This window comes from Archocentrus centrarchus, chromosome 11, assembly GCF_007364275.1.
Source record: "Archocentrus centrarchus isolate MPI-CPG fArcCen1 chromosome 11, fArcCen1, whole genome shotgun sequence".
NCBI classification, from domain to species: Eukaryota; Metazoa; Chordata; class Actinopteri; order Cichliformes; family Cichlidae; genus Archocentrus; species Archocentrus centrarchus.
This window is the reverse complement of record NC_044356.1, coordinates 5,028,088-5,040,404: the sequence shown is the minus strand read 5'-3', so window position 1 is coordinate 5,040,404 and position 12,317 is coordinate 5,028,088. Positions and strand designations below refer to the sequence as shown.

Sequence of the window (12,317 nt, the reverse complement as noted above, 5' to 3'; positions counted from 1 at the left end):
ATCTTATTACCCATGTAGCCACATTCTTTGGATGCAGCATCTGTGTTTCAGGCCTTATTTACACAATGTTTCCAGTGGAAATGGAGTCGTTTTAATGCATTTTGGCCTCCCGTTTACATGAAAACGGAGTGAATACGATGCTTTTTGGAAACCCCGTTTCCAAAAAGCATCGTATTAGTCCGTTTACATGGAGACGGAGGCCAGAGTGTTTCAGAAACGCATCACTCTGGAGGCCGTTTCCAAAAAGTATCGTTTCCACTCCGTTCTCGTGTAAACGGGGCCGCAGTAAGAACTCTGCCGCTGCTGCTGGGCTCTCGCTTTACAAAAACACTCAAAAGCTGATTGGAAAGCTGGAAAGGGACATATCACTGGAGTCAAGATGGCTGCTAACAGTGAGTCTCTAATAAAGGATGAAGAGTGATGTGAGATACTCCAGTGATGTCAAAGAAAACCCTTTGTCATCATTTTGTGCAAAATGTTTTAGATTCAGTGAAATCTCCTTAACCTGATTTCAATTTATGCTGCAATAAAATTTTATATTTACATTAGCCATTAAATTATTATGCTCTATAAAGTGTACATCTTTAACTTCCCTCCTGCTGAATGTCATGCAGCAGCCTTGAAAGTGTTAAAGAAAATCAATACAGAAGCAAAGCTTTCACCTGGATACAGTTGGTCAGTCTGTTTCGATTAGATTAGATGTAAATTTTTTGATCCCCATGAAAAGATCAGGTCATTCTTGCAGAGAGAGCATCATGAACGTGCAGGTGGTTATAAAGTTGCACTGTGTACCCCTGTGCAAAAAGTGTGCCTTTCACGCATGAAGAGAAGAATATTTATCTTTTCACTGATCTCATGTATTTTTTAATCAGAAGCTTTGGTTTATTTCATCTTCAAAGCTCCAAACTGCTCAGTTCAGCTGAGAGAAAAGAAACTACGAAACAGAATGTGTGAAGTTTCAGGAGGAGACATATTTTGTGATTCTATATAAAGTATATGTTGTGTTTCAGCAGACTGAGGAAAGCCTTTCTCCTGCTACATTTTAACAAGGACCAGCAGTACAGTAAGTGTATCGAATATTTTTGCATTAGACAATAATCAAGGAGTCACTGTTTTGAGGTTTTTGACATACGAGATGCTTGGAAATCAAAGCTTCTTCACAGAGTACAGCCATTAATGCGGTTAGAACATGTGGTGTCTTAAAAAGAGAGAAATACACTTTTTAAAGCGAGCCTGTGGAGTTTTTGAAATACTAAATAAAACAATTTTCCTTTTCCATGCAAGAAGCTCAATATCAATAAAATCAGCACAATATTGTTCAGTTCTGTAAAGTCTGTTGACTTGGATTCATTTGCAGTGAAGGGAGGTCATAGAGTGGCTAACATTGTATAATGTTCACAAACTTCAGAGAGATTCACTCCTGACCTTTAGAAAAAATGTCTGAAGTAACACTGACTTAGAACAGGTCAAAAGCTTCAAACTGACTGAACCATAATTTTACTACAAATACAGCAAGTATCTGGTGTAGAGCGAGCTGCACGTTTCGATTTGGTTAAAAAAGTAAAAGGTCGTTTCAGGTCATTGAAAAATTTGTTTGAAAGGACGTCACGTCCTCCTCAGCACCTGTGCAAACTCCTCAGATGATCCATGCTGTTGTGAGGCAGCATCACATATCACTGCACTAATGGCCAGCACTACAATATGAGGACACTAAGTTTTGAGCCTGTACAAAGCCTGCTACGCATTACACAGTGGACAGGAACTTAAGATACAGTAAATGTAAATAAATGGCATGTTTAGAAAACTTATAAAAGTATAAAAAAAAAGTTTATAAAACATGTTTTTAAAAAGACTACTGTCAATATTAATCTGTGTATTCGTAGAGAACGCTCTCTGGCTAATCACAGCCTTTTCACATCCAATTAAAATATCTATTAAACTTCCACTTTTGAACCAGTATTTACCATTCAGACGCCTTTTAGATCTGTAATCAACAGAAAAATGCTGACGAGTAAACATGAATTTATGGCTGAAATTAGGTAAAATTCAAGTCTTGGTAACAGACTTTTAATCTTTTATTTTTCCAGGCATAACAAGACTTTTTTCTCCCTTAAGGCCATGCCTGGCTGATCAGATCTAGCCCATGGATATCTGGTGCTTGGTGTGTAGTGAGCACGGCAGATCTCACTGCATCTGTTGTTCACTTTCATTCTGATTCTAAAAAGGGTTGTGAGGATAATGTCATCCAATCGTGAGTCTTTGGTAATAAGAGGCACACTAATTACCTTGATTCCACTGAGATTCTGATCAAATTTCAATATGCAAATTAGGTACTAGGCTGAGCTAGCAGCATTGTAAACATATATAACATTTCCGTGATGCTTCATAGTCTTATCATTGCCTGCAGATTTTCATCACACCTTGCAGTTAGTGTCCACTCACAAAGATTAATTTTGTACCGTTCTGACCTGGTTTTGCATCAATCCAAGGCAAACAAACCATAAAAACCTGTAATTGCAAGGCTAAAATTAAATCATCTTCATAGTAATATTTTATTGTAGTCAACTTTCAAAATGCTCAAGGACACCTTACACCAAAAGAGATATACATAAAAAAGTAATATAACAAGAAAATATATTTTTAAAAAATCAATAAATGAAGTTCGTATATAAAGTTATTAAGAACAGAATTCACATGACAGATGGGTAAAGATCAGTGTGAGTGAGTATGCCAGTCTTAAGAGGTGCATTTTGAGATGGGATTTGAAAGAGGGTCAATATTACAGATGTTACAGAGTTCCAGAGGCAGAGGAGCTGAATGGGCAGACAGCATGGTCAGATGGATAGAAGAAGACCTGAGAGTCTGAACAGGTGTGTTGATGTGCAGAGGTTCAAATAGGTACTGTGGAGCAAGGTTATGGACTGGTTAAAGGTGAGGAGTAGAATATTGAAATCAATAAATATTCAACCAGGAGCCAGTTAGGATGCTGAATGCATGATGACGTGGCTAAAAGTGATGATGAAAGTGGCAGAATTCTGAACCAGTTGAAGCTTAAGGATAGACCTGAGAGGAAGACCAAAGGGAGCCACAGTAGCTGATGTGGGATGTAACCGAGGCATGAACAGGGATGGTACCTGAAGGGAGGGAAAAACTGAGGAAATGTCAACTGCTCCGTCTTGACGAGATGGATTTGGTGTTAATGAGGAGAACCTCAGTTTTAACCACTGTTCAATTTGAGAAAGTTCTTGGAGAACCAGGATTTGATTTCCCCCAGGAAAACTCCCCCAGGGAGGTGGGCGGAAGAGCAGAGGTAGGTTTGATGAACAGGTAAAGCTGGGTGTCATCAGCATAGCAGCGGAAAGACATGGCCAAGAGAAAGCAGATGGAGGACGAACAGAAGAGGCCCCAGGACAGATCCCTGGGGATCAACCGTTATAACTAGAAATGGCTGAGATTTGAAATTTATGAATTAATGAACTGAGTGCTGCCGGAGAGATAGGATTTAAGCCAGTTTAAGGGTACTGCTGTGGTCAAAAGTTAACAGACACCCATCATGGGCATGAATGTCATGGTAAGTTTGGGCTTTTGATGATTTCTTTTTCCAGGATGGAATAATCGTACAGAACACATCTTTAGTGAGTTTAAAAAACAAGAATTGCACGCACAAGTTTGAAATGATTCTGTCTTTTCTCTAATCCATGCAGGGTAAATAGTAAACAAACACCCACACTAATGGTCAAATGTCCCTCAGCAAGTTGCACCTCTACAATCTTGACATAATTCTGGCTGGATATTTGACCTCTCTTCTTGGCAGAATTGGGAGTTTATATAAATCGGTTGCTTTCCGGGACTCAGCTTTCAAGCTAAGTACACAAATTTTCGATAGGGTTGAGGTCGGAGCTTTGGGAAGGCCATTCCAGTAGCGTAATGTTACCCTGCCTTATCCTTTCCAAAACCAGTCTTGATGTGCATTTGGGATCATTGTCCTGTTGGAACACCCAACTGTGACTAAAATTCAACTGTCCAGTTGTTGAGCTGAGGTGACGTAGTCGTCTTTCTTCTAATAACCACTTTGTGCAATGTACCAGAACCAGTGGCAGCTGTACTGTAGGGTCTTTACCTTCCAATATAAACAGCACCTTGAGGCAAACTGATTGTTCTGATTTGGCACTGTATAAATAAAATTCAGTTGAATTAAGTTTGAAAGCCTCACCTTTACTCATCCAAACAGATCTCTCATCATTGTGGCCAAACACCTCAATCTTTGTCTCATCTGAACATGACATTTTTGTCCAGTAGGCATTTGGCTTGTACATGTGGCCCCTGATTCTTGGAGTTTCTGGCCTCATGTGGGTTCTCATCACCGCTCTGTGTTATGATGTTTGGACTCTGGTGACTCTGATGGGAGTGGGGGTGTCCTCACAACAAAAATCATCACACTGCCACATCTAACAACATCATCCTCAAATTAAAATCCTTGGACCTACAGAAGCTCTACTTGAAACCCCTGAAATTTGAAAGCCTATGTGCTTGACTCGTACCTGCGTGGCTCATCCCTCCACCCCTGTGGCCGGATGGCAAACAAAGCCTTTGGAAGCCCCTCCAGACCCAGCCCCGCTAGGGCCGGTCCGACAGCAAACCACATGTGGCTAGGCCCGGCCTGACCCGCTGCCCAAGCTGCCCGGAAAATAAGCTCAGCCTCTTCCAGGGAGCAGTACAGAAGACGGACCTGGAGGAGGAGAAAAAGAGGAAGACGGTTACTGCAGCGGGTGGATGAGGAGAAGACACACTGACTAAAAAAAAGAGCAGAAGCTACAGAGCAGGAGAAAAGAAGAGGCCAAAGAGGATCCTTCATCCTCCCCATTTCCTGCTGCGTGGTCTCATAACACACTTTCCTGATTTTATTACAATAATAGATTATATTCAAACATAAATCAATACACTTGGTACACTTAAGCATTCATAATTCACTTTTGTATTTTTTTTTCAGAACACAATGAACTGCACTTGGGAAAATTATGCCTTTTGGTCTGCTTGCATTTTCCCTTCATACATTATTAAAAAGGGGGAAGTGAATGGGGGGGGCATTAGAGAGACAAAGTGAGAGTAAGAAAACACAAAGCTGGAGGAGTGTGAGACGGAGGACAGCAGCTGTGTGTGTGGTTGATGAGAGCACTTCAGATGATTACTCAGGAAGCACTTTGGGAGAATTTGCACCACAGTTTTGTAAGACAATTGAAGAGGTTATAAAACTGAAATTAGTCAAAACCAAAATGTAAAATGCTTTGCTAACACACACTGAGAGCAGCAGGCTTGTACTGTGTGGATCCTGCCACATGCTGCACATTCACCGCCGTGAGATGACGCTGATCCCGCCCACTCAGTTGACAGCAAATGGGATCAAAGTCGGCATGAGGTCCACGCTCACACTCAGTCCCTATCAATCACAGCCTCTGAGCAGTCTGCACATATTTAGCACTCATATGGCATCTGTGAGTCTTGACTTGGAGTTTATCACTGTATGTCTGACATTAAACGTGTTCTCTGATTCCTGGAGGAAGAAGTTGACTTCCCTGCTTACTGCCGTCCCTCACAAAGAGTTGTAATTTGTTATAATTTTCTGCCATCAATCACTTTGTTAGCACAGGTGACTCATTTTTCAAATGTTGGACATGGACACGGTTTTTGTGCTGATGTTAAAGCCAGAGGAGGTTTGGAACAGATATTATTGCAGATATTATTATTAGTTATTAGAATTTACACTGAGTTGCTGTGGTTCCTAAAAACACTTCCACTTTGCAATAATATCACTTACTGCTGATCGTGGCATATCTGGGACGCTGCAGTGGTGGCATACGATTATAGCACCGCACTCGTTGAGCTCTTTAGAACGAGCCGCTCTATCACAAATCTCTGTAAAGCCAGCTGCTTGATTTTATACACCTTTGGCAAACAGACTGAAACCACCTGAGGTGTGGCCCAATGCTTTTCTCCATGTAGGGTAGCTTGAACAATAGAGAGCAGAAAAATGCTTGCACATTGGGCACTTAATAGGCATTATTTGACTCTAATGGAGTGTAATTAGGAAATAGTTTGGCACTTCTGCTCTGGTTTCATCGTTGAGTTAGAAGAAGAAATGCTGCAGTTTGCTGCTGATCAAAGTGTGTCTTTGTCCAGCAGCTGTGAAATGAGCACACTGGTATCCTGTGGAGTTGTGGCAGAATAAATTATTTTCCAAATTTCATTGAAAACATCAAAAACAAGTGTTGAGCTCCAGGCTTTGAACTGAATTACTTTTAAATGTTTTTGCTACTTAAATATATGTTTAAAACTAGGACCACATACCAATATAAAATCACATGCCCAAAATGCTGCTCTACATACATCAGTGTGTATTTTAGTGCAGAGAAGTAGTGACGTTGGATTTTAATCACTGAAACAAACCCAGAAGGTGGGCTGAGTTGTGGTTTAACACTTCAGTGTGAAAACCTAAAAACATATTTGTCCTTCTGTAATGATTAGGTATGCAGAGGAAAAACAGCACACCTACTGTCTGTCACAGCATCAAAACACAAACACTCATCTCATACTTGTGTTATGTTAATTGACAAAGGGAGGCTCTGAGGTGAAATAAATACAAGATCATGCAAAGAAAGGCTTAAGATGAATACTTTTGCATCCCCTCCGGTCACCCAGGTATGTTTATGTTTGCCGGGGTGGAGGCTCATTTTAATTTCTGTCTAAATGATATACAGATTGTTCACATCCAGATACCATCTGCTTGTGAGACATGTTAATGTGTGATGATAGAAACAAGCAGAAGAAAAGAAAAAGGCAGGGACGAGGAGATACGGGGAGGAATGACAGCCTCAGTGGGAATATGTTCTGTATGAATTATATCACAGGGAAGATTAACCTAATTTAATCAATAATTCCAACATCAGGTGTGTTTCTGTAGATAATCAGTGTATTTTTCCCTTTTGTAAATACCATTGAGTACTAAACCTCCACCGTACATACATTATGAGACAGTAACCTTTTGGATATCCGACACAGGACGGGGCATTTTGGGAGGATTCTGCAATTCCCACTAGAAGCATTTGGAAACAGTCCAGCGATGGCAGGGTCTGAGCAACACTGCACATTAAGAAGCATTATAACACAGTGGAGAATAAATGACTGTGCAGTCTGTTGGTATAAAATGTGAAAACCTGAAGAAGCTGCCAGAATTGCTACAATCAATTCCAGTCTCAGCCCTGCTTCCAGTCTAACAGGACTGTTTCTGTCTTCAGTCGTCTAAAAACAGACAACAAGTGTTTCTCTTTAGCCAGGGGGACCATTTACTATAGATTCCTATGCAAAAGGGAACTCTGGTACTGATCCAGTCCAATGGATATCAGAATGCATGTTTGAATCAGATCATTTTCACCAAGAATCAAAAAAAGGAGGAGACAGAAAGAACACATAACTGAGCCAAGCACATACACCGGCCGCTTCAAACACACAATAAAAACAACAGTAAGCTACTTTTTCAAGGACATGCACTCACATATTTTCGTTGAAAATAAAAAATTTAGATAGATGATACTGACCCTGGTACTGGAGAACACAATACCCAGAGGGCAACATTTTAGTGAAGGGAAGAAAAGAAAAAGAAAAGCATGTCCTTGGAGACGATCCACAAGCTTCCCATTACTGCCCATTTTATATTTCCCATTGCTGGGGTTAAAGTGGCCATTTCAGAGGGGAAGTTGGGGTTTGGGGGCAGCTGATGAGTGACACATCTGAGCGCACTGACGTGGTTTCTGTCAACTGTATCCACTTTAAAAATACGTTTAAATCAGGAGGAAGTAACAAACAGATAACCAGCATCTACAGAAAGATATGAAGTTTAAATGAATGGCAGCCATGACAGGGGGACATAATGCTGTCAGAATGCTTTCAGTCTATTTCACTTCGGCTTTTCGTTTCATATATCTGTCGACTTTTTTTCCAGGTGTTGCCTGGAAACATTTCAATGCATTTGCTTTGAAAGCCACTGACAAACATCTTGACACTTTTTTCTGGCTTGGATCCAGATTTGTAAAATGTTTCCTACCATTTCTAAAAATAACCTTCAACCATACAGTCTCATCTCCTCAAACAAACAAATAAATAAAACAACTCCAAATATGTACATGTGAACATCTGAAGCCCTTTCACTACTTCACTGCTGTTCAAAATTTCCCATCACTTTCATTTGATTACATCATGTTCACCTTTTTCCTTTGGTCCACTCACCCCTCTATATTTATCTCTCTCTTTGATGGACTTCATTTTGACAAAAGGTCGTTGAAGCCGACAAAAGAAGCGAGCAGGGAATGACTATAAACTGGATCCAGCGAGACGAGTGTTGGAAGGATGGTGGGAAGAAACACGATCCTGCTGATGTGTTAGACCACAGCTGAGGTCGCCTCAGAAGATGTCTGTCCTGCTTTTATGTTTAACAGCAGTCCATTCGTGGCCTTTCTATTGTTTAAGGTTGGAAACAAGTGTTTGGCCACATGTCACGCTGCAGTCTGATTTCTCAAATCTATTTCAAGCTGTGTCAAGTTTGCAAAGCCAGACTGCAGAGGTTTTATAGCTGAATATCTTACAGGAGTTGGCTGCGTCTCCGGGCTTGAGTGAGTATAACTGTAGCCATGCAGAAGTTAGCAAAGCACTGAATACAGCTGTGAAAAGAGCAGAGTGATGCAGAGCTGCAATAGCTAAAGGTTGTGGTTACACTACAAAGCTCCACTGTGTCTGTGGAGATGGTGCGTGGGTGGGTGTGAGTGGACCCCCAGGATATCAGTGTAAATGAATAGCGTGTCCTCAGCCGACCCTAAATAAGGCTTGTACTGTAAGTGAAGGGCCAATTTTAAACAGCTCGATGCTTTAGCGTTCATCAAAAACTAAATTTTAGTCCACTGTTTCACTTTATAGCTCCTGCTGATATATTGATCTGAAGGAGCTGATTGATCTGTTTGTGTTTTTAGAATCTAAATAATGCTGAATTTGCTGTTACAGCTCATAAAAAAAACATTTTATGATTAGCTTGTGTATGGATGAAAATAATGGAATGTCTTTTACAACTATATTTACATGAAGTATTAACTGTGATTGTGATGTCAGTGGCTGATTGTTATACTGCCTACATTTACATGTGGGCTAATATTTTGATCCTAATTGATAAAAAGCCAAACAGAGAAAAACGCCTCAATCAGGATAAACCAGGCCAAACAGAGTGGTGGTTTCAACTGTTTTATAGAATTAACAGAAGAAAGATTCTATCCATAAATCGAAGTTACATTAAATTTAGTTAAATTAATTATTTTCTAGCTCTACAAAAAACAACAGCCAGGAAATCCTGCTACAAGGATAGCAGCAAGTATAACCAAGGCGCCTTGTTTTTGAGTAAGTAATAAGTAAGTAATAAGTATTGGATACAATAGAAAAACCGGAGTTAATATTTGGTCCAGAAACCTTTGTTTGCAGTTACAGAGGTCAGATGTTTCCTGTAGTTCCTGACCAAGTCTGCACACTGCAGCAGGAGTTTGACCCACTCCTCCACACAGATCTTCTCCAGCTCTTTCAGGTTTCAGGGCTGTCGCTGGACAGCATTGAGTTTCGGCTCCCTCCAAAGATTTTCTATTGGTTCAGGTCTGGAGACTGGCTTGGCCACTCCAGGATCTTGAAATGCTCCTTAGTTGCCCTGGCTGTGTGTTTCGGGTCATTGTCATGCTGGAAGACCCAGACACGACTCATCTTCAGTGCTCTTACTGAGGGAAGGAGGTTGTTGGCCAAAATCTCACAATACGTGACCCCATCCATCCTCCCTTCAACACGGTGCAGTCGTCCTGTCCCCTTTGTAGAAAAGCACCCCCAAAGTATGATGTTTCCACCCCCACGCTTCACGGTTGGGACGGTGTTCTTGGGGTGAGTGGAGCTGATACCAAAAAGCTCTATTTTGGTCTCATCTGACCACATGACCTCCTCCCATGCCTCCTTTGGATCATCCAGATGGTCACTGGTGAACTTCAAACGGGCCTGGACATTTGTTGGTATGAGCAGGGGGACCTTGCGTGCCCTGCAGGATTTTAATCCATGACAGCATAGTGTGTTTCTAACATCTTTGAGACTGTGGTCCCGGCTCTCTGCAGGTCATTGACCAGGTCACCCCGTGTAGTTCTGGGCTGATTCCTGACCTTTCTCAGACCATCCTTACCCCACAAGGTGAAATCTTGCATGGAGCCCCAGACAGAGGAAGACTGACAGTCATCTTTTCTAATAATTGCACCAACAGTTGTTGCCTTCTCACCAAGCTGCCTATTGTCCTGTAGCCCATCCCAGCCTTATGCAGGTCTACAATTTCGTCTCTGGTGTCCTTAGACAGCTCTTTGGTCTTGGGCATGGTGGGGAGGTTGGAGTGTGATTGATTGAATGTGTGGACAGGTGTCTTTTATACAGGTAACGAGTTCAAACAGGTGCAATTAATACAGGTAATCAGTGCAGAATAGGAGGGCTTCTTAAAGAGAAACTAACAGGTCTGGGAGAGCCAGAATTCTTGCTGGTTGGTGGGTGATCAAATACTTATTTCACGCAATAAAATGAAAATTAATTATTTAAAAATCATACAGTGTGATTTTGTGGATCTTTTTTTAGATTCGGTCTCTCACAGTACCCACGATAAAAATCACAGACCTCTCCATTCTTTGGAGGTGGGCAAACTTGCAAAATTGGCAGTGTATCAAATATTTACCCCATATACCCCATAGAGTGCAAAAGAGTGAAAGCGTTAAAAAAAGCATATTTAAACAGCTGACCATAAATCTTCAATGTGAATGATTTCAACCAGAATGGAAAGGTGTCAATGAACACCCAAAAGGACAGCGTAAAAACAACCTCCTCCTCTTCTTTATTCCACCCAAGCTGCGTTACAGTATCCCAAACTACTATCAACAGTTCACCAGTTGGCTAGTTAAATAAGTGACCTATAGTATGCTAGCTATTAAAAATCTAAATTTGCAAACATCAAGTTTGATCATTTTAGATGAAGAATCTGGATCCCCTCACCCCAACCATTTACATTAGCCCTCCATGACTGTGTGCAGCTAAAATCCTGATATACTGCAGTTTATATGTGAATCATTTTATCTTTCTAGGGGCAATGCCACTGCAGGTTGTGACTTTCAAGGTGACCCCAGAAACTGAAAGCAGGAGGTCACATGGAGGAAAAGATCTTTTTTTGAAGTAGACTGCTGCAATCACCATCTGCTTCTTCAAGGCTTGTGGAGCAGCCTTCACAGATCTCTGCTACCTGAGCCTCGGGCTACAGAACTGATTTCAAGGTTGATTTCAAAATGAGCGGCAGGTGTTACAAATATATTTAGTTAAATACTCAGTGTTGTAGCTATTATCCATAAAATAAATGAAAATCTCGATTTGTACAGCAGGAAATGACATTTGTGTTTCCACCCTCACCTGCGCTTCGTTGTCCTTGAGCAGTCGTTTGGTTCGTGCCCCACCGGGGTCATCCGTCACATTAAGAATCACCACACTCTTCCTTTCCCAACCAATGAAAGAACCATCTGTCATACCCTCCACCATGGCCAGGAAGTCCTCATAGCCATGGTGGCGGGTGGTCACTACGGAGAAGGAGGTCCAGTCGTACTCTTCAAGCACCTCGAAGATGACCTCAAGCTGAAGCAATGTGGAGCAGGTGAACTGAAGGTAGATGGAGCCGCTCTCCTAAAACAAGAAAGAAGACGCCATAAGACATAAATACATTTGGGATTCAGTGGGAAGATAATAATTTTTTTAACAAAGGGAACCTGCAACATATTCTGATTGCTCAGGCTCTCTACTGCAAATTATCCTAACCAATCAACATGTAGCCAGAGCTATAAAAATGAAATACAAGTTGTTAAAGTACATAAAAAAACATAAATTCTGTGACAGAATAAAAAGTCCACAATATAAGAGCCAGATAAACAGGGGGGAAAGAAACTAACACCTCAAACTAACTTAATCTGTTATAATTTTACAGGTTGGATGTTGTCTTAGCAACATGATCTCACAATGACATGTTCTTTAATCAGCATGTAAACACCACTGACAGGTTACATGAAGAAGCTAAAGCCTTGACCCTTACACTGAGGGCGTATTTCATTCATCTTTGCTGGGCCCACTTGTCCTTTTCAAGGAGAAGCCTCTGCAAATTAATACAAATTCGGCTCATCGCATTTATCCTGAATTTCTATCCTGATGATGATGATGGTCCATCCACAGGGCACAAG

General features: G+C 41.1%; 1 protein-coding gene across 1 annotated transcript in view; it reads right to left on the bottom strand.

Moving 5' to 3' along the window:
- grin2da (glutamate receptor, ionotropic, N-methyl D-aspartate 2D, a) overlaps positions 1 to 12,317 on the bottom strand; it is a 185,973-nt gene that overhangs the window by 156,313 nt on the left and 17,343 nt on the right. Inside the window, exons 3-4 of the mRNA XM_030741133.1 lie at positions 11,503 to 11,769; positions 4,542 to 4,729 (exon numbers count right to left, since the gene is read on the bottom strand). Of these exons, the coding sequence (XP_030596993.1) occupies positions 4,542 to 4,729; positions 11,503 to 11,769 (455 nt within the window). The remainder of the gene's footprint in view (positions 1 to 4,541; positions 4,730 to 11,502; positions 11,770 to 12,317) is intronic.